Below are 22,453 nucleotides of genomic sequence, written 5' to 3' on the forward strand. Positions count from 1 at the left end.
TGGTAGCCGCAGAGGTTGGAACTTACAGCTGTATTCCAGCCACCCCACAAACCGATGGTGAGTGGCAGTGACATAACGTTGTCCTAACATGGCATAAGTCTTCAGCCGCACCAATGAAACGCCATCGAACCGTTTTCCTGTATTCAATGTGTCACCGGGTAACACGAGGGTCATTCTGTGAGTCCGAAATCCAAACAGCCAGGTATATTTGCGCGGACTGCAGGGCCGCTAAGACATCGTGGGCTTTGGTCTGTCGTGAACACGAGCTGTGCACCAACATAATGGGACTTCGGCTGACGGCGGTCTCAGTGGAAGCTTGGAAGATTGTCTATACTACTGTCCTAGCATGACAGCGATAAACAAGCTTCCTTGGGCGTATTGTTGAGAAACTGTACAATGTTGCGACCCTGCACTGTAGCAAGGATTATCTTACATCATCCCGGGAATTGCGCGTGTATTGGGACGCGCTGACCAAACTTTCCACCTCTTTGCACGCGACAGAACTGTAGTAATGAGAGTTGTGCATGGCGCGGACTCTCCTCCGTTTGTTTGCTGTCCTTGGGCGCATGGCCGGTCTCAATCAATAGCTTTGAGCGTTTGAACCGGCCACTGTCAGGAGCTAAGACGGTGGCTTGCAGGCGTGTTTATTGAAAATCCAGGGTGTTTCCATATCGTGAACTTTTCGGCGCATTGCAATTGGCGGACTCATTGGAGGCTGGTAGTGTCCCAGCCAGACTGCTGTAACGTTCGCATGCCTCGCTACCCCGCGTTGCCCCGATCAGTGGGCAATCGCAGTAAGAATCAGAGTTTTCCTGACTGTCGTTGTACGACCGGCTGCGCGTCAGCTTACGGCAGCTGTAGATAGTTCCTGCAGCAGCTGCCGCCGCCGTTCGGAAAGTAATTAGCTGATTGCGACTGGCCCCAACCTAGCAAGGACGCCCAGCCGTATCGTGCATCGCAGTCAGATTTGGGTTCCAGACGACCGTTGTTGTGGTGTTCGGGCGAGCAAGAGCTGCCGCGCACACCTGCAGTTTAGCTACCCGGCGCTTCGTACAAGCGTCCGCGAACGCGTAAAGGTTCAGCGGCAGGCTCCACCCTGCATACGCGCGAGGCAGTAAAACCTTCACCAATATCACTAGGTCATGTCTTGGCCCACCAGCAGATCGCGGCCTTAGTCCGGCTCAGTCCGAAGCTCGGCTTGCGATCAGGAAATAGAGGTCTCTTAACAGCGCAAAACTTGCAGAGGGTTGCCCTGGCGATCAAGCCCGAACTGCGGCGTAACGAAGCACCATGCATAACGACTTGTTCAGTATGATGTCAGTATGGGGGTTCGTCGCATGCTCTTCATAAGCCGAGCTCGATGGGGTCTGATGCCTTCCACGTTCGGGGTTCCCTGTACCGTCGTGGCGGCACCTCAACATCCGTCAGATGTCGCAGTGCTTGCTCAGTGATGAAAAGTTCTTCGAGCACAGAAATTCCGGCCCTGCACATCCGCTACGAATCGCGCAAAGGTATGTGTTGTATTGGTGTCACCAGAGTGTTGTGTCGCAGATCAATCGGTCGTATCTGACGGTAATATCCTTGTGTATTGAGGCCGGGAGCAGACGCGCTGTCATTTCCATGAAGACACTGTGCGCCAGCCACGCGTAAAAAAGCAGGCTCGTTGCAACGCGACTAATCGTCGTCATCGCTTTCTGATCCACTATCCCAGCCTTCATCGTATTCTTCCGCGAGGACTTGTAAGCCGTTGCATAGCGCTTCCTTTTCTTCAATGCCGCCCATTCGCTTGACGATCTGCTCGACTGCTCGGATCTGATCAGCGACAGTGGTACTTGTCGTCAGCCCCGTATGTACAGCAAGCTTAGTGGAGTGACCGGACCCTACGTCCAGCATCGAACGAGGAAAGCTGTCAAGCAAAGGAAATAGTAGCGGTGCAGCAAATCTGAAACGCGTCAGCCTGAATTCCTCGTTATGCGCCCAGTTTGCAAGCACTGATAATACGGTATACGCATCGATGGTGATGAAGTGACACATACCTTTGCACTGCTGGTCCATTATCGAACCTGTCATGAGGATCACGTTCGTTATCTTCAGACAGGGCCCACTCTCCACGATAAGCCTCCGCGCGCCCAAAAACGTGTTCTTTCTTTCCTTTCCTGGTAGCTGTTCTGTAATCGCGAGTGAAGGTATCAATGTCGAAATGGCTTAGTCGATCGTCGCCCTCACTTGTCTGCCTTGATGTCATGGAACCGACCTTTTCCGCTTTCTCGGCTTCATCGAAAGCCTTATCTGACAGTACCTCCGGATCTGCAGCACTCATCTCGAGCTTCGCTATACGTCGTTTCCCGGTACTGTTGATAGTGTTTTCCAAGTCCTGAAGCGTTCCGCGTCCGCCCAAAGACGCTCTCAAACGTGACGATATGGTCATGCTTTCCAGACCCATGACCTGTAAAGCTGCAACATGCCAGGGAGAAGTTGCATCTAACGATAGATAGCCCGGTAGTTTAGCAGGGCTGTTCGACATCGGTACGTACACCGACGACTGTTCTCCAAGTATTTGAAGAGATCGCGCAGAATTCGCGACTTGTTGTATGCGTCTTTCCTGCTTTATGTTAGTCTGTAATTCCTCCAGAACCCTGGATATGAACGTACTCGAGGGGTCGATGAGTTGGCACCATGGTCACCTAGGCCCCATGTCCAAATGCTCATCTTGCCGTACTCGTCTCTGAGCCTTTCGAGCCATCCCGAGGCCCAACCGCCCCAGGCGTCATCAACACCCGTGAAGATCTGGAGCCCTTGAATGCCATCACATTCTTCGACAAACGGTCGTAAATCTCTGTCAACCAGATCTACTTCCCTTTCAAGCTTCTCGAAAAGCTCCATCCCTACGTCCCAGCTCTCAAAGGGCATAAGCTTGTCGTTGACGTCAAACTCGGACAGCTGAACAATGGACTTTGGATGGTAGTAGACACGGCTATAATCTGACCAGTATCTGACAGACGACGTACTGAGCGGAGGAGGCTGCAGGCCGGCATCGAGGTGCTCTTGATAGGTGGATTGTGGGATAGTCTCTGTTGCGCGCTGTACAATAGGCTTCGATGGCCAGACACCGTTCTGATCTAATATGCTTCTGTCGTCTTCGGCCTCGTACAGGGCATTGATCTTTCTCATGCTACCAAAAGCACCTTTGAGATCGTATATGAGCGTTCTTGGCGTGAAAGTATCGGACCCATCTGGAGCAACACCCGGCCTAAACAATATGTCATGATTCACAGGTGACTCTGGCTCGGGCGGGTATGTGAAGTAGGACTCCTGCGAAAATATTAGATGAGGCGGCGGGACGCTAAAAACTCGCGACTGACTTGTGTGTTCCAGAAGTGAGTGCCCAGGTAGTTGCTCTGCTTGCCGAACTGTAAAGTCACGATTTCGTGCATGGCGACGAATGAGTAGTAGTGTGTTCAAGGGAACGGATACATATACGATGCCTTGGTGTTGATGTAAGAGCGAGAGATGAGTTGACTGGCGATGGTGCAGACGGAGATAAACGGTGATTGGTGAGATCAAGCTCTGTCATTTGCCCCGCACGTGCACACGCGATGAGGAAAGAGCGATACCCCACCGCAACGTCCCAATCCACAACCTATTATCATGAGACTCGTTTTCTTTTGGCTATATCATGCCTTGGAGGTGCACACCGTGTTCCAAATTAACATAGCATAAAAAGTGTTGTGATGGTATCCTCGGTATGCTATGGATGTTAGGTGCGATAATGAAAGGGCCATGTCTTGATGAATCTTTCCGTAGAGTCCATGAGGTCTACGAGGTCTGCAGGCCGATCATTCTAGATGCTATTGAGAGCAAATCGCTCGCTGAGCTGGATGACCATGACCAGGGAGGGCGCAAAGTACTGGCGGTAGCTAAACCCTGGAAGCTCCTGCTAATCACAGAGCGGTTCGAACATTCAGACACAGAACTATCAGAGAACTCATTAGCGGACATGATGAGGCGGGCAAAAGATCGGGTTTAGGGTGATTTACACATAGCCCATTCGGAGTGTATAGTATGAAGGTACGCCTACCAGAGATCGAAAGGCGCTCTCTCATCAATCACGAATGTATCAGGTAGACCCATGCACACTCTCCACCCATGTTCATCACATCGTTCCCTCTTCGCTCGCCAAATCGTGCTCTCGTTATATAACCGAGCAGGTGGTAACGACGCTCAGCTGGAACTTGGTATCGTGTCACGAGTATGCCTGCGCGCTTGCAAAACGATCGTGTACTACGGCTGCGAGTGCGGTCTGCGAGATGATCAATATCCCGGCTACATTTAGTGCTCGGTCTTCAGAGAAAGCTTGGACGATAAGCCCTCTACCGTCCACTTATCTGGCACGTAGCATCCATCAGGCAGTTGCTCGACTGTAGTCCATGCCATGCTCTATGACAAGCCAGCGGCAACTGTGTACTACAGGAGCACTTACAGCGGCGCGTCGCTACTCTAGCATGAGCGGAGACCATGACCAAACGGCAGGTCGTCTCCACGGTAGTGCGTACCCTGTGCAGGAGAGCAAGCTCCTCAAGCCTATAGCGACAGTGGCTGTTCAACGCGCCTAGCCGAAGCATCGACCCACAAGACCAGCGACATGGCTTTTTATATGCCCCGAGACCTGTTCTAGGCGGGTTGCGCTGGCCAGCCTGCGCGGAAGTTGACATCCTCGTCCAGCTGCACTGTCGGCTGCCGAACCGACACAAGCTTCCCGCATGTTATACCCCATGTATGGTTGTAGACCCGCCATTGCGGTTGCTGTTATCACAGGGTGAATCTTGCGGTGTCCACCCGATATCGCGACGTATCAGAGGCTGTGTCCTGTTCGTGACAGGTCGTTTCGACATTGGTGTTCAGCGCGACGCGTCTTCGCGCACTGTAGACGCGAGCGAGATGTGCCATCGGTAGTCACGGCGAGCTGGACAATTTCTCTAAAGGTTCGGCGTCCAATAGCGAGGTCGGTTCGTCTGTTTATCGTACGTCATTCGGCGGTGTGGAGGGGGGTTTGATGTCCTTTGATGTCCTTTGCTGGTGTGCCTGCCCGAAGTACCTTTCTTTCGCGCTAGCCCAGTCGTTAGCGCGACAGGTATCCCGCTCCAGGTCGTTTGCATCTCCATCACTCGTCTCATACACGAGCACATTCAGCCTATCACAATATTGACTCACATCCGGCACCACTGCAATGTCTCAATTCCCCTGGCAGTCAGGCCTGAACGGCTGCCTTAACGCGTCCGATGGCGCCCCTCTCTTGGCACTCAGATCGCCCGTCACCCATTGTTTGTAGTGACTAAACCCAACCTCGCGGGCACCCGTTATTGCAATGACGAAATTCAAACTTATGGTCACTCTCCATCCTAATTGACTCAACCTCCTGCTCCTGTGTTACTCAATTCGATCCTGGCACGCCTGATCACTGCCACTCTCGTACTCTGGTCTAGTCACCTCCATTCTCTGGTCTTGACGAATCGCTCACGAGTTCAGCAAGTCTTGAATGAGAATATTACAGATTCAATAACTGACGTTCTCGACACATCACTCTAATCGAAATCACTCACCCCGTATCAGCCGCCAGCCGACATACCTCCATTCGCACCTCGCCACAAACCGTACTATGGTATCAGACAGCAAGCCGAGTTCCCATTTCACCGGAACAAACAACAAGGCTAACACATTCCCTGTACATCATGAGGCCTTGACAAGACTTCGCGAGGTCCTTCCCGATAACCTTTGGCCGGAGGTACGCCCAGCACTCTCAGAAGACGTATCGTTCGGCAAAGCAGAGCTTCAACCCGGGAGGGTACTGATCGGCCACGTCTACTCGGAAAAAGATCCGGGACACGATACTGCGGAAGAACGCGCCTTATGGGCACATCTCTGGAAGATCGATTGCAGAGGAGGTGCTGTACTCAGTTTTTACTACAATACCCAAGAGGAGCTCCGAATTGGCGAGCCGAAGTTCCGCAAGGTCGCATTCCAGAAATGGTGTTGCATGATCGCTACAGACCAGTCACCTGTGGGCTCTTCTGGTGGCGAATGGGAGAGGCGCCTCAAGACAGTCGTAAAGATTGCTCTCCTTGGGAGTGGATACTTGAACCCAAAAGATTATACTTTTCCAGACCTGGCCACAATTATCAGTGTCATCAACAAGCGCAAGCCTACCCACCAGGCCAGTTCTTCTTCAATGCGAAACGCCAATGGCAAGCGTCCGTCCGAGGAAGACGACCTAGAGACATTCGTCGAACAGATCATGGCACCTGACTCTGAAGACGACTATCTGGATGGAGATAACGAGGAAGATGCGTCTCTGACAGAACCTAGCAGTATCGCTCACGCGCGTTCTGCAAAGAAGTCTGGTATGCAACCATCGCATATACAAGAACTGCAGGAAGCATTTCCACCTACAGTCTGGCCACGTGTCGAGGTCTGCAATGAAAACGTCGGCAAGATCTACCCCGGAAAAGTCTTCCTTGGATCTTTGCCATCTGCAAAATCGCCGAGCGGTTCACCACAGGAAGTGTGGGCAAGGGTCAAAGGGAAAGCGTCCGCCAAAAGGTCTGGACACATTCTGTGCTACTGGAACAACGGCCGAACGGCAAACTTGAGGGATGGAGATCTTGTTAGTAGGATAGATTTCGACAAACCTTTTCGATATCTTGGAGATCCTGAAGCACGCGAAACGAAGATTCACACACGCGATCCCTGGCGGGCTTTGGTAGCCGTTTGTGTACGGGCAGCGCTCGTGCACGCGGGACTAGTTGACGGAGACGAGCTCTCAATCCAGACAAAACCAGCACGAGTCGCAGAGATCATCCGTCAACACCGGGAGAAGCTTGACACCAGCACCGCAAAACCCGCTGATGTGGAAGCTTCGGGCGATGTCATTGCTTCATCCAGCATTGGTATTCTTGCCAGTGCTCCGATCACCCCGATTGCAGACATGAGGCCCAAAAAGCGTCGTATGGACTCTGGTCACGAAGCTGGTGATGATGCTGGAGATTCAATCTCATTGGCCACGACACCAGCCCCAAGAGGATTCTCAACCGTAAGCTCAGTAAGTCACTAAACACCTTGTGCTACCCTTCTAACCCTCGATCAGATATCCCCGTCGATACAGTTCCTCAGGAGGGCTCGTGAGACTGGGCCAGGGTCATCATCTTACGAGCTCGCCGCGTCCAAGAAGAAATGTGCAAGTCTCGAAGCCGAAGCCGAGCGACAAAGGACGGAAAACGAACGGCTTCAGGCAACCTGCAAAGAGAATACTGTTAGCGCAGCAACTTTGCGAAGTGAGTTGGCCGCCGCCCGTGAGAAGATAGCGAAGCTGGAGCGAGATGGCGCCGAGCTACAAACGGAGACGAACAGTCTCAAAAAGTTGAAGCAAGCGCATGTCAAACATGCTCAACACATTCTACTCGAAGTCATGGCTTTCGACATTGGTGAACGAGATGGCATCGATCCAGACACGGCAACACGAGATGCTCAGCGCCAGTACGTCGAGACCTACGGTATCGAAGTTGAAGGCGGAGCGCTGAGCGATATGGCTTGAGTGTGTCGAGAATTTTCGACAACTCAGCGATCTTGAAGAAGCTGCTCTCATTTGGTTCTTGCTTACTATGAGCAAAAGTTGCGGTCCTTGTAAGCGCTTCCGCTGTTAGTCAGGCTCTATGTGCCTATAAATGACACAGCCGATGCTATAAATGCAGCCTCTGTGGCACAATTAGCAGGCGGTGGAGTTACCTGTATGTTATTTTCCTTCTCGGTTTGCTTTCCAAAAGTGTGCATTTACTACTTCCTCTCTATCCACTATTAGGACAGCACTTGGCTGAGCCTCTTTAGAGTGCCTCAGAACTGAGCAGGATGTGTCTAGTCATCTGTATAGCCGAAAAACATTCTTTCGGTATAATTCGCGCATTGCAGTGAATACATTTCTCGTTTGTTATGATCTCATAGGTAATCCGACGACGCTAGCCGCGTTAGTGACGCAGTGCGCCCTCTTTCGTCTTCTACAACTTGCACTGTATCGAGACTGCGCTATCAATCTGATCACGCACAAGCATACCATATATACAGTCGCGACAACAAAGAGTCGGCTCTGTAGCGCTATATCTGTTCAAGTAGATTGTTACAGCCTAGAGGCCAGGTAAGTCCCGTGTTTTCTAAAACGCAAAACAACACCCCAACAGGTTCAAGTACTCTGTAAACCACAGAGACAGGCGGAACCCTAAGGATGTAACGCGATAGCAGTTACTAACTACTACATAGAGCAACGTGCCCCTATGGCGCCCACCATTCAAGAGGTTCGCAGACTAGTGCATCGCGACATACAGTGTCTGCTGATAGAGGCTAACAACTACAACAGCCCACTAAAGATGTACGCATCAACAAAGCAATACTCAAAGACCAGCAAAACAAGCACCCGGCCGTGCTCGCGAAGCTACGCAACGCCATCCCAATCGACTGCTATCCCACGGTGGAAGCCTCACAACAGGACATATACTATGGACGTCCGTTCTACCCCGGTAAAGTCCTCCTCGGTACAAACGATGGTAGTCGCGTGTGGGGCTATCTGCGCCGGATAATGAGTAATCACAAGACGACGATGGAAGTACACTACGAGGACAACCGCGGCGGCGACAATACGGATCATACACCATTTGCGCAGTCTCAGTTCGTACCATGGTGTCGCCTTGTCGCAGATGATGCGTGTCCTCTTGGTACTGCAGCTTGGGAGGAGCGATTGAAGATAGTGATCAAGATCGTGATGTTGGAGGCTGGCTACTCGGAAGCCACGGTCTCTGGTATACCCGCCGATCTACTCACATCGATACGGAAGAATGTCGAGAAGGGTCTGAACAACGTATCGCAAGCAGCTAGGCCAAGTATACGATCGTCGGCGGGCGCAATAGCAGCTCCCGCTGCATCGGCTTCCGCCCCCGGCCACACTGCAGAGGCCAAGGACAGTATCGCACTTGATGTGTCGAAGCCTCGACCGCAGAAGAATACAGCGACACACTACATCAAGGTATTAAAAGACCTCATCCCCGCCGAACATTGGTTCCAGACGCGTCCCATAACGGCCCATGAAGAGCGAGCAATCACCTTGTTAGATCCCAACAGCAGAGAACACTTCGCCTTATTCCCTGGTAAAGTCCTCCTAGGTCATCTCCGTGACGCCGAAAACACACCAGTATGGGCAGCGTTCCGTCATCCCAAACCCACTGCCAAAATACAGACACTGTCGGGACCGTGGCGCATGTGCTTTTTCAATGGTAGCCTGTTCGAGGTCCAACTGCCTGAAACACTAGACGGCGCCATTGATTTCGCGCCTGCGTTCCAGCTACTCACTGAGAGTAAAGACAACGTCGGTACACGCAAAATCTGGTTTGCTAGAATCAGCACGTGCGCACGTGTTGCGCTCATCGACGCTGGACTCCAAGACGACGAGGGCTTTCAGACTCGAGTAGACGCACGACCTAAAGAGCTGGCGGCAGTGATCAAGAAGGCGTGGGCGCGACTACGACGGACACTCCAAGCAGGTGGGCGGGAAGAGGCTTTGCCGACGCGATACCGCCAGTACCGTACAGCGGACGCTTCTGCTGTAGACGCTATAGCGCATGGCCAAACACAAGCGCCTACCGTCACCCAATCCAGAAATGACGAACAGCAAGCAACGTCGCCCAGAGAAGATCTCATCCAAGACCTTATCGAGATATCCGAAGACGAAGACGACATCATGGAATCGGGCTACCAGCTCCGCGCATCCAGCCCATGGCCCACGTTCCCGAAGCGCGAACTCTTCACCCCAGCGCCCACCTCTTCCGCCATGAACAAGAAACAAAAGATCGCTCCGTCCAACCGCACTTCGTTGCTTGACTTCATCAACCTGACTACTGCCATCGACACCCCGGATACCGCTGCGCTCGAGGAACAGGTCCGCACGTTGACTGAAGCCAAGACATCTCTCGAAAACACTGTTGGTGATATGAAAGCACAGATCAGCGACTACAAGACGAAGAGCCATGAGTTGCAGGTGTTCAAGGCTAAGCATGTTGAGCACTGCCAACCTGTGATGCTCAAGTTGCTGACGCAGAGGAACATGAGGAACGGGATTAGTGAGGTGGATGCAGAAAGGGATGCGAAGACGGAGTATACTCAGGTCTACGGTATTGCGATTGTGGAGGACATTGGAGGAGATTGAGAAGCGTACTGTTGACTGTATGGATGTAAAGGGTTTGGATTGATGTCATGGGAAGGTAATATTTTGTTCACAGAGGTCTCAGCTTAGAACCCACCAAGACCATCGTCGCTGTCTTCGTAGTCATAAGACCAGTTATGATCAGCGTCTCTTTCCACCCGTTCTTCTTTACTACCCGTCAACTCCTTCCACTCCCGTTCCTCCACCGCCTTCCCCAGCCCAATAGATAACTGCAAATCCTCGTCCTCACCCTCAAGTGCATGGTAGCTCCACACATAGTCCACATCCGAAATACAATGTGGTTCATTCACGGCGCCAACGCGGCACTTTACTTTCATTAGCTCGACTGCGACGACTGAACCTTCTTCGCCAGAGGAAGCCATGTTAGATGCCGAGTCTACCCGTCGGAAGGGTAGTTGGACTTGTTGTATTTGCGGGGTTTCCGTAGCCTCGGTTATGGGCTCGTGTGACACGGTCGCACGCTTGTGGCTTGGGGGTTTGGAAGTTTGGAGGCCGGTGACGAAGTAGATTGGCTTGTTTTGTTGCGATAGCTTGCGGAGGAAGTCTCGTGTGCTGGTGTCGTTGCGTAAGGTGTCGAAGAGTTGTGATGGTTCGGTGACGCTGACGTGCAATGTAGATGTAGTGTCCTCTTGTTTTGAGCGGGTCACCTTCTGTGTAAACTCTGAAGATACTGAAGGCTTGATGGAGTCGCAGGCGGCGCTTAAAGGGTTGGTAGTGATCTGCCCGAGCGTGATGGATGTTGATGGCGGTGGTTCTGGGAGGTGTAGGATCGACATTTTCGAGACGGATTTGTGTGAGAATTGCGGCTAAGCTGGGTATGTTGAGCTAATGGGAAAGAGTGTAGGTGAGGCCAAGATGAGAAGATGTAGGACAGTCAAATACGAGCGCTGGCTAGGACCAGCGGTGAAGTTATATTGTGACGATGTGGACTTGGCCCAGTCTTGAATCGCACCATGACATAACTGCTGATGCTGATGCGTTAGCATAACGTCTCTGCGCTCGATGCTAGTTCATTGTGACGTCTGTCATTCGTTGTCGCTCTGTCGTCGGTCGTACGGGAAGGGATGATCATTCGGCGCGAGAGTGTAGCTCGGCTAACAAAGGGCTACGAGGCCCAGTCTTTGCTCCACCAAGGGTTAAGTTACTCAATTGGCGAACAAAGCCCGCAAACTTGCGATTGGGTTACTAAGAAGCAGCCGGGGTGGTCTGATGGAGATCGGCTGACTTGTTCCTGAGTGCGATCCGACCTCGGGCTCGGAAGGCTAGATTGCATGCATCAGCGGGAGGACGCGGAGCCGCATGCTAAGATTTTCCATAGATCTTTGAAGACAGTTTCGCGAGAAGCTGCATAGCCATTTAAATTTTCGTGAAGAGATATCACACGGAGCCTAATATGCCGTGGGTATCTCGTAAGATGAGAGAGTCCACATCTTGCGTGCAACCTTCCGGAACCAGAAGAACAACAGCTATCGCACTGGCGAAAGCGCTCGCGTGCCAATATACGACGATAACAAAGGATAGAGATAGAGATTGCTGATAACGAAAGTGTGCTATAGTGAGCCGCTGCCTCGGGATGGTTTGCAAAGGATGAGGGGTGATTCGTCATGTGAAGAGCTGACTAAGGACGAAACGTGGCGTCGTGGCGCGTGGGCGTGGGCTGGCGTGACGCGATCGACATGACACGCTCTTGGACGTGACATTTGCCCTTGGTAATATATGCGTCGCGCTTGCCGTCATTGCACCGTTGTCGCCTACAATAGACCGTCGCTCGTCCGTCCTTGATATCGAGATGAAGCTGGGTCGGATGACTGGGATGGTCGGCCATGAATGTCGCTGCTTTCGGCAGCGGGCGGAAAGCTGACACTGCCACACTGCGGGAGGAGCATGTACCGTAAACATGACAACGCCAACTTTCGGGCCACTTTTGCAGCCCATACACCTACCAATTCCTACGGCTAGCCTACCATGGCAGAGACATCTATAGCCCCTACCCACCACCAGCGTCGACAAAGTGCTCTCGCCGACATACAATTCGCCTCTATCGTCGACGATGACCTCACACCCTCCGAAGACGAGTCGCCGGAGGAAAGCGCGTTCGGGCTCGAAACAGCACAGTCAGCAATTGGAGTCAGCATAGGAAAGCAGCAGACGCGTCTGACTTCGCCGAAAACGCCGGCTGCGGAAAAGGCTGCTGCCCTAGAGGACACGGAAGACGGAGCCTTTTTCGAGGGCTGGCAGGAAGCTACCGATGCCACACCGGAACTGAGAAAGACGACACCGCGTCCAGAACCGAGCAAAGATGTTCAGAAAGCTGACGTGAGGCCGAAGCCCACGCACACATCGAGCAATGACGACCGCGAGCGGCAATCCGACCCTCGAGCGCGACTCCCTTCGCCATGGCGAGCAGGTCCGAAGACATTCCACAAGGAGAAGGCGGGCGACCATCGAGCTATACTCCGCGAGACCCTACAGATCGGAAGACGGCGGGCATCCTCGAGCGGCTCCATGGGGGACACGATGCGCAAATACATGCCCTTCACCCTGCCCACGTCCATCACCAAATCCTACAAAGACATGCACTTTTCGCTCCCGAGCTTGTCAGCACTTTCGCTCGATACAGAGAAGCCACGCACCTCTGACAGGCGGAGGAGAGATACCTTCGCCAGTAGTGGACCAGCCCGAGACATACCACAGCAGGATGGCGCCAGCCACTCCACACCCAAAGAGTCGAGGAGCGCATCGAGGAGCCTCGTACAGGTGCCACAGCATCCCAATACCGCTCCGATACCCCAGCGCGAATTCAGCGACGAGAGCACCGATACCCTTCAACAGTCCCCTAAGATATCGAGCGACCGACCGGCGCCTAAGTTACGGCGGTCCAATTCCGAGGGCTCTTTGCTCGTATATCGCACAAGGTCTTTTGCGTCTTCGCTCGGCGACGACACGCGCTTCGAGAGTGTACAAGAGCAGGTCAACAGTAGGCTGAAGGCCCTCAGAGACAGCTGGCAAGACTCCAATTTCAAGCTGCCAAGCCCTTCGTTCCCAAACTTCAACCTATCGTCCAGCAGCGAAATATTCAGAACCCGCAATGCCAGTATAGCGTCTAGACTCCGCGAAACCGACAATGTTCGCGCAACCGAGCCTGCATCGGCAGCACGTCGCGACTCGATAAGGAAGAAGCGCCTGCCATCAAAGGGTGGGGATAGCGACTTTGAGCCGCATCCATACTTTACTCAAGCTTTGCAAGAGCTTGAAGGGGACCTGGTCGTGTTGGGAGGCTACCGAGGTTCCATCTTGCGCTCAGCAGAACCGCCCCATCGACAGCTCTGGGTGCCCATAAAAGTCGGGTTGAACCTACGCAAGGTAGACTTGGAGGTACCTTTGGACCCAGATGCGGATGAGCGCATGGAGGAGAGCATTATACCCAGCGGCATGCTGACCCATATCGGCCCCGTCGATATAGCCAAGCGCCTGTTCAAGCGTCTGAATGCATGCGATAATGTCAAGGATGGTAAACTCAGGGTCCACAACTACGGCTATGACTGGCGGCTCTCTCCGCACTTCCTCAGTCGACGGATGATACAATTCTTAGAGTCGCTGCCCTGTAACCAGCCAGGCGTCCCTCCAGAAAAGCGTGGCGCCGTTATCGTCGCACACTCATTAGGCGGCTTGATCACGCGTCATGCTATCAACCAGCGTCCTGATCTAGTAGCCGGTGTTGTATATGCCGGTGTGCCTCAACGCTGCGTGAATATCCTCGGTCCATTCCGCAACGGCGACGACGTCCTCTTCTCCTCACGCGTGCTAACAGCACAAGTAAACTTTAGCATTCGAACATCGTACGCTCTTCTGCCTCTCGATGGAAAGTGCTTCATCAACAAGCGTACGAAAGAAGAGTATCCCGTAGACTTCTTCGACGTCAATACCTGGAAAGAACACCGCCTCTCTCCATGCATAGCAGCACCTCTGCCCCGCCCCGAACAACCCAAAGACAGCAACTTCAGCGTTAGTGGCCTGATGAACGCCGTCTCCTCATCACTCCCAACCTTCTCCACTCGCAAAAGCAGCACCGCGAAAGACGCAGCCGACGTAGCTCGTAACGCCGCGAACAACGTCACAGAAGGAAGCGCCGAACAAGCTGGCATGGGACCACAGATGGGCCACGAACACAACATCGAGACCTCCAAAGAGCCGAACCCAGCAACCGATGTCACGATTCCTTACGACAAAGCCGTGGAATACCTCGCACGAACCCTCGCTGAAGTCAAAGCCTTCAAACAAGAACTCGACCACCGCCCTGAACACACAACGTCAAACGCATACCCGCCCATTGCACTCATCTATGGCAAGTCTACACCAACGGTATATGGCGCAAAGGTAGAAAGCAAAGAAGCTATCAAACGCGCAGACGTGTATGACGAGCTTGCCTTTGCGAGCGGCGACGGTGTGGTACTCGCTCGTGCGGCCATGGTGCCTACTGGGTATAGTGTAGTTCGGGGCGGTGTCGTCTCCAGCGACCGGGGTCACGTCACGCTTCTCGGTGATTTGGAAGCTGTAGGGCGGTGTCTTTGTGCTGTTATTCATGCTAGGCGGAACGGCGTTGGGATGGGGGCTGGGGCGCGGTGAGATTGTAGAGGCGCCTACACATTTTTACCTAGAGTCAATGAGATTAGATCAACTTCATGGACATAGTGCTTCGTCTCTTGTTATGTGTGGATTTGTCCTTGTGCTTCGAGGCGATATCTCTGTGCTATGTAAAGGCAGCAGTCTTCTTGGGCAAAGTGTATGAGCCTCACGCCAGTAGTCTCAACAGCCCTGACGAAACCACATGCCTCTGAACCGTCATCACACAAACTCGTCGCAGCAAACAACAAAACCGCGCTGGTCTTCGCCAAGCCATCTGCCCTTCTCCAACAGTCGCGCTCCTCGTGTGTCTTCATCGGCCCTTCTCTCGGCACTACCCCCTCGTACAAAGGTTCGCTGGGCGTCGCGATCTGCGAGTGAACGGTGGAGCGGAGCGGAAGGCGGCTATAGGCGATGCGACGCGACGGACGGTACGGACGGGCATCGTGTGCGCGGCGTTGTTGGGTTCGAGTTCGTAACGAAGTCATGTTTTGAGGTAGTACGTGCCCCCAGGTGGGCACGTACCTAACTGGCTTTGTTGCGCCCTTGATGTAACGTCGTCTCGTGGTCTTTGCGCTGGAATCTTGGGTAGGAGTCGGGACTAGAACGTGTAGATAATGTTCAGCTTGTGGGGGATCCAGGAGAGTATTGCTTTTTCAACAACTGCTGAGAACCTCGGCAGGTCTGGAATGGGCATCTTCTTGAGTAGGAATGAGCGATATCAGCGTCGTGCGCAGAACGTTTTTGTACATGTGGAAGGTAGGAAGGAGCGTTCAAGAGGTCTGAATGGAGAAGAGATGAAAGGCATCGCAAACAGATGTGTACTCCAGGAATACCTAGGTATGATTTTCCTCGATAATGCTGACGTCGATCGCGCCAGTATTGCCGAGTTCAATGACCAAGCTGATAACTCCAAACCAACTCAAGAAACACCCGGTGGTGATTACAAATCCATGACCTTCGAGTATGAAAACACAATAGCAGCATACTCGTAAGACCGAAAGCTTAGCCCTCCGAAAAAGAAAAAGAAAAAAAGACCTTCGACTGAAGGGCTCACTAATCCTGAGGTTCCCGCAGTAAATCGCTCAGTTCCAAGGCCGGTACCAATCTGGGCATGCGCTTGAGGCACAAACCGAGCTGATTGATGCAAGTTGCTAGAGTGCTGCAATCGTCCATGAGTCGAAGACAATTGTTCCATGCGAATCGAGTCAAGGAGTGCATGTGCGAACAGTAAAGGGGAACGTTGATCACGTTGCTCAGCTCGATCGAGATATGCTGAGCCACCCACATCATCATTCAGCACCTCGTGCGAGACACTAGACTTCTCTTTAATGGCATCACATCTTCCCGACCACGGCATGGACGACTCGATATTCGAGAGCACTCTATCGTGACGGAGTTCTGCAGTCTGGTACATCAGCCATGATATGTAGCACTAACAGACCCCTATAGGCTGCGCTTAGAGTGTCAAGTCAAAATCTGGCTTGGAAACGCGCATGCCGCGTGACGGAATGCGAACAGAAAGATCAGCCGGTGGGAACAGCTCCGGTGGTGCGCACAGCCAGATCCATGGATTGTTGCGTGCGAAGAGGTTCTTTCCGTTTGAGGCTAGTATGCTTGGCGTTGTTAGGCCATCTGGTACCGTACCCCAGCCTTCCGCTAATCTCACTCGGAGCCTCCGTCTTCCCCATCATCGCGATCACGTCGCCAATCGCTCCATCTACCCCATCTGGATCAATTAGCAGTAACAGCTCCTACTGAGATCGATTTCAACCAACTCAGGTTCGCTGCAGCGAAGCGAGATTTCGGCCTCAAATTCGTCACGAAGTCGCGATCCTTCAATTAAGCGCGCGTATGCAGCTCTGACCATCACGTCACATCACCAACCAATCCTGGACTATCACGCGATGATGTGCAGCGGGGATAAAACTGTCTTGTCGGGGATGCGGTAACAGACAGTGCACTCTTTAGCATTCCGCACTGGTATCAATGCGGGGGTAAGGAGCTCGTGGCTTCGGTCGCGTCTGACGGCTGGGGGCCAGCCTACAAAACTTCGCTTTGCCTTGTTCCTTCAAGACGAGTCATGATCAGATGCTGACAGGTCATCCATGTAGTCATACGGCACATCCGAATACTTGGGAATCTTCTCAGATGCGCAGGTGTATACACGCTAGAGCACGGAGTTATTGCGAAAGGACTCTGTACCCCTCCGATATCACAGCACCACGCGTCATTTCTCGCTGGTACCGATACACTGCTAGTTTCCCGTGCTCAGCTACTGCTCGATCGACCAAGGAAAGTCACTCCTTAACAAGTTCATCTCGCTGCTACTGCTCATCGCCTATTCGATGGACAACCAGCCCTGACAACAACCTGTCATGTCGTCGATTAACATCTAGGCTTAATTCGTGTGGGAGGAGCCTCTCAAGCGCACAAATTCATCACGCCTCGCAGGGGATGGCTCAACATGGCCCTACCACAGCGGAATCCTTCTGTCGATGCATTCCCCTCGAATAATTCCCGTTAGCGTCAACGGAGATATCGTCTTATCGTTCTTGCTGAAAGCGGAAGGTGGAGAGCGCAGTCAAACGCTCGCAACAAATTTAGAGCAGCCCACACACGTGATGGGCCGGTTCATGCGTGGCGTCGACTGGCCAGTAATGAAGCTACCGCCTCTCGCGAGTGTCAATACACGAGCCGCGCTCCTGTTGAATGCCGTCAGATCAAACACTTGTGAGTGGCGGAGGACGCATGATCGTCTCGAATAATCGACCACTCAAGCTGGTCGACTCACCGTCACGTCAAAGGGTAGAGGCTTTCGGCTGACGATTCAGTGAGCTGACCTTAGTCTACCTGCGGCACGCGCTTCCCCCGCGGCTGCTCAGACCAATTCTTTGCATTCGCTCGAAATTACCATCTTGGTACTGGGTCCTTCGATACGACACTTGGGGCCGGATGCCATCCAAGCCCAAAGACCCACTGCTCCCGCTTTTGCAGTCTTTGTAGTTTGGTCCGCTACTCAAACTCTAGGCCACAAGTTGACAAGTTGTGGGATCCATGTACACAATCTAGCTGAACCTGGCTGGTTCATTTCGCACACATCGTACGTCGATAACCTCGACTCCCTGTCGTAGCCCAAGGAAAAGGCGGCCAATACGCCGCTCAGTTGGGCTTCCACGACTGAAGATGAGATCAAGCTGGGGTTGTAAAGTGTCGATCGGCTGCTGACTCGAAACGATCTCCGCTACGATGATGGAGCCCCCAAACTGTGCCGCATTGCAACTCGTATCGCATCGTCACCTTATGCAAGATTGCAGTGATTCCTTTCAGGTCAGAACTACGGTGGAGACATGTATCTCACAAACTGCGTCTCATGGGACTGCCAGGTTGTAGCTCATAACGATCCAAAATATAGGATCATTCGCGTTGACTCTACAGGTTTCCAACTCGAACGGGTCAAACATTCTAGCAAGAGCGCTTATGGCACAGAGGCTACTGCTCGATTCAGTACAGACAATTACATCTCCACACCTTTTGGGATTGAACATAATTCAGGTCACAACCAGGGTTTAATCATAGTACGGCGCATTGGTGAGAAACCAACCAGCTTGAGAGATGTAGAGGACCAGACACTCCCACGTTGACCACTGACGCCAGTTATCGTGGTGAGCATTGGTTTCTAACATCATCTAGAATAGGTGGAGTTGCAAATAGTATGTGTGGCTGTAGCATACGCCTTTGAAACAAGTTCGCCGCAGCATCAAAGAGCTTGGGTTGAGCACGGCCTTCAATGCAGGAAGCCCAGGTTCGTCTACCCCAATTGGTAAGCGACGGTAGGTCCCTGCAGCAGCAACCAGTAACCAGCTGTCAAACCCAACACTTCTATCTTCGTCACAGGCGTGCATCTTCTGCATTCCTAAGGACTCACCACGGTTAGCTGTATACAACATCCGCACTCTGGGCGCTCGAACCATCTTTGCCACACGTCAAAGCACGTATCTGAGGCTGCCCCACGCTAAATAACGGTTGAGCAAAAGCCACCAGGCGAGCGCACCACACCCACATCGAGACCCTGATCAGATGGATCTTCGTGGCCAACTGAAAGCTTAGCCCCTGCTGCTTGCTGTACACATTTGGTAGGGTGCCTACCAACCACCATCTTAGAAGCGTGCGTCTGTCGGATGGGGCCTTAATCAGGGTACTGGGATTCGATGAAGAGCAGCTATCAAGGAAAATATGAGGCACTTTGCGACCAGGATACATGCCTGCAAAACTTCGGTCGTCTAACAAAGCCTGAAGCGTTCAAGACTCAAGTACTCGAACTACGCCGTACACTAAGCCGTTGTTCGTTCGCGGTCAGGCTGTGCACGCACGCAGCGGCATGCTGGCATCGAGTACGCCAAGTCGCTCAGGTACCAACCTACTGGGTCGTTGTTTTCACCGATCGTTAGCATTCCTTTCTCTGCTGAACCCTATGAACCACTCCTCGGAGCCTGTGGCATGGTTGAGCGCTCGCTATTGCATCTGATCTATATTATATTGGCGCGGTCCTGCCAGTGTAACAATCAACCTCAGGTCTCACATCCACCAAGCACTCTGCCATACTTTTGTCTCTATACGACTCTCACATTGTTTATTGCATATTTATATTCTACCTACACAGTATGTCTATATACTCGACACTTGTAAGCATGACTGACTGAGCGTTAGTCTTACCTCGCCATAATGGAGCAACGACGTGTCCAGTCCTTCACTTCGAGCCCTTACCAATACGTGGTGGACTATCCTGGATCACAGGATCTCTCCCGATGTGATTCGCATGAGCCTATCCCCATGAAGCATGGTAACGGGTCGTACGATGAACGGATGTCTTTCCACCACCTTGCTCGCGAAACATCAACAACGCGATCATTGAGCGCTCCGATAGACGCCTTCGATCCATGGCTACTCGAGGGACCAGGCTGTGGCAGTCCAATGTCCACAAGTTCTTCGATAAGCCACAACGAGAGCGTTCCCACACCACCTTACACCGGCATGCCAATGTACGATAACGTCGAAAGCCCGGCATTCCATCATGTTCGCTCTCCAGTCAACCACGAAGCCTGGGCAGCAGAACCAGAACATGTCTGGAGACCGAGTTACCCTGATCTTCCTACATGGGGCTCGCAACAGTTTTCGTTGCCTAACCACGGTGGTCCAGCCTGCGAGCAGATGTCACTGCAACCGGTTCAGCAATACATTCCTCACTCTGGCCCTTCAGTAGCGCCGGCTTACATTCCCTACCACGCACCAGCTCCCTTCACTACTGCCAGGGTTGCTAACCCAGGGCCCTTGAAGAAGGAATTGGCTAGTGACGCTGGACACAGTGATAAGGAAAGCGACTCAGAATCCGAAGACTCTGAGAGTGATGATGATGCCTCGTTACACGGTTCGCCATACTCGTCCTCCCGGCGGTCTGGAGCGAATGCCAACGTCATGAAGCTCGGAAAATGGGGCGAGAATCCTGCTTCGTATCCCCTTCACCACACGCTTGACGTAAGGCACTGGCAATGTCCTCTAGATGACAAGGAACATCCTGGAGTCCCATGCCCTAAAAGATTCCAACGACCGGAACACCTTCGACGCCACGTCAGGACTGTCCATGGCAATGACAGGTGCCATTTCTGCAAAGTGTGTCCCAAAACCTTCTCTAGGGGCGACAACCTTCGTGATCACTACTGGACGCATGTGAACCGTGGAGGCAGAGCAGGGAAGAACAACAAGATGAGCATTCCCGAGTTGAAGGCAATTCTTGGTCCCAAGGAGCGGCCGCTCATCAGACGTCTCAAGATGAAACTGAACCTGCTGAAGGAAAGGAACATGAGAGCGAAGCTTTGATTGAAAGTAGTGCGCTTCATGTCACTGCTGATGATGTTTACATGATTTCTTCTTCTTATTTTACATTACTTTTTGAGGGTACCTGGCGCTGGGGAGGCAAGTCATCATCGTGCTTCGGCATGCTTCTGTACCATTTCTTCTGATTCTCCACTGTTCATAGGTCTCTTTAGCGCGCATAGCTGTATGAATGACTATAAAATCTTAATGAACACCCTGCTATTCTGCTGCACTCTGGATTCTGCTAGGTGTGACACCTGAAAGGCCCAAAACGGAGTTTTGAAAACGCCCACCTAACGACCAGTTGAAGAACGCCTCATGAGGCGCTTCGCTTAGCATTACTCGTTATCCGGCCCCCAACACCGAGGTTGAATTTCAGGATCTTTCGTTGCGCCTAGCGAGTCGTCCCAGCATGGCAATCATTGACGACTGCGACAGCTTGATCCGACTACACGCTAATGCATCATTCTGAACTGATTCCTCGATCGAACATGCATGGAAGGAATAAACATCGGTCAGAAGATCACATACAGCCAATCACCTTTAATCGCAGAAAAAGATTGGGGGCACCCTCACCGATTACACACAGCCCCAGGACAGGGAGAGGCGACATGCAGGTGCTTGTCAGCGGAAAACGCCCGGTTCGTTAGATTCCGTGGAAAGGCGAGACGTGCGGTTTTAGCTAGCTCTCTGACTTGCCGGATAGATGAGCACACTGCATGGCAGCAGGGGTTGTACCCTGTGAGGGATGCCTAGGTAAGCTGTCAATGCTCTGGCGAAAGCAGGAGTGAACGTCCAGGAAGACAAGTTCCCGCGCACTGACCACGATCGAAGGATGATCTTTGACTGAAGGTGTCCTGTACGCTGTTTGTGGACGTTAGTGTCGTACGATTTACGATTCCAGATTCGATCTGACGATGGAGGAAAACCAATCCAGATTGCAGGTCCTTCACCGATACTTGTCTCCCCGCATCTGGCAAAGCGAAATTGTAATCGCTGAGAGTCTGTACCTCCCCAACCTCAACCTCGAGAATGCGTTGAGATTGGGAATGCATGCTCACCGGAACAACATCATTGGATCGACCAGTATAATCGCGGTGAAAGAAAAGACACTGGTCTGCCATTGCGGTTCGTGCGCCGCTTCGAATCGACGTATGGGAAGGCATATCAGTTTTCCGCGCGCCGCAGCGCTTAGAGGAGCCAACGAGAGTGCGGCACAGCAAGCCACAACCCGGCGCAGCACTCCTTCTCAGATTAGAATCTGCAATTCACCCGCATTAACCGCCTAGTCTGAGGGCTCAATCATGCACGCAGAGTAGTCTCGTACGAAAGTAGGGCCTCGCACAGTTGTTGTAGGAGTAGGATGCATTTGTAGTAGAGAATGACAGGGTATCTACTCCAACGGCGACGTCACTGGCGCTACAGTCGCATGTCTATACGTGGAGCTCGTGGTGGACATCTTGGAGGAACATGGGCTGCGAAGACTGTAAGAACGCACGTAGATAGGATCAGTCTGGCTTGAGAAGGGGTAAGAGCGCCTCTGGGCCACACCATGATACACCGTATGAAGAACAAAGGATGCCGTTTACTTCTGTTCACCCAGGAAACGCTTTGTCCAGACATATTTGCTGACATGAAAACAGTAAAATGACATATTATAGACGCGAAAGATCAAGTAAGAACGATGACACCCAACAC

General features: G+C 52.5%; 6 protein-coding genes across 6 annotated transcripts; 4 read left to right on the plus strand and 2 right to left on the minus strand.

The window, feature by feature from the left end:
* Positions 1–1,674: 1,674 nt before the first annotated feature.
* DML1 (mtDNA inheritance, partitioning of the mitochondrial organelle) lies at positions 1,675–3,434 on the minus strand (the record flags this gene model as incomplete). Its single annotated transcript, XM_051430908.1, has 4 exons — positions 1,675–1,942; positions 2,037–2,602; positions 2,653–3,312; positions 3,363–3,434. 4 exons carry the CDS (start codon positions 3,432–3,434, stop codon positions 1,675–1,677), a joined length of 1,566 nt encoding a protein of 521 aa, XP_051296395.1.
* Positions 3,435–5,656: 2,222 nt separating this feature from the next.
* Positions 5,657–7,588, plus strand: J4E90_001320 (uncharacterized protein; the record flags this gene model as incomplete). The annotated part of the gene is made up of 2 exons (XM_051430909.1): positions 5,657–7,096; positions 7,142–7,588. 2 exons carry the CDS (start codon positions 5,657–5,659, stop codon positions 7,586–7,588), a joined length of 1,887 nt encoding a protein of 628 aa, XP_051296396.1.
* Positions 7,589–7,899: 311 nt separating this feature from the next.
* On the plus strand, positions 7,900–10,240 carry J4E90_001321 (uncharacterized protein; the record flags this gene model as incomplete). The annotated part of the gene is made up of 3 exons (XM_051430910.1): positions 7,900–7,908; positions 8,226–8,231; positions 8,402–10,240. 3 exons carry the CDS (start codon positions 7,900–7,902, stop codon positions 10,238–10,240), a joined length of 1,854 nt encoding a protein of 617 aa, XP_051296397.1.
* Positions 10,241–10,323: 83 nt separating this feature from the next.
* J4E90_001322 (uncharacterized protein) lies at positions 10,324–11,034 on the minus strand (the record flags this gene model as incomplete). The annotated part of the gene is made up of 1 exon (XM_051430911.1): positions 10,324–11,034. The coding sequence occupies one exon, from the start codon at positions 11,032–11,034 to the stop codon at positions 10,324–10,326; it is 711 nt and encodes a 236-aa protein (XP_051296398.1).
* A 1,189-nt stretch (positions 11,035–12,223) lies between these two features.
* On the plus strand, positions 12,224–14,884 carry J4E90_001323 (uncharacterized protein; the record flags this gene model as incomplete). Its single annotated transcript, XM_051430912.1, has 1 exon — positions 12,224–14,884. One exon carries the CDS (start codon positions 12,224–12,226, stop codon positions 14,882–14,884), a length of 2,661 nt encoding a protein of 886 aa, XP_051296399.1.
* Positions 14,885–19,915: 5,031 nt separating this feature from the next.
* J4E90_001324 (uncharacterized protein) lies at positions 19,916–20,758 on the plus strand (the record flags this gene model as incomplete). The annotated part of the gene is made up of 1 exon (XM_051430913.1): positions 19,916–20,758. One exon carries the CDS (start codon positions 19,916–19,918, stop codon positions 20,756–20,758), a length of 843 nt encoding a protein of 280 aa, XP_051296400.1.
* Positions 20,759–22,453: the final 1,695 nt, after the last annotated feature.

Source organism: Alternaria incomplexa, assembly GCF_024043165.1.
Source record: "Alternaria incomplexa strain BMP 0042 chromosome Unknown scaffold_1, whole genome shotgun sequence".
Classification (NCBI taxonomy): domain Eukaryota; kingdom Fungi; phylum Ascomycota; class Dothideomycetes; order Pleosporales; family Pleosporaceae; genus Alternaria; species Alternaria incomplexa.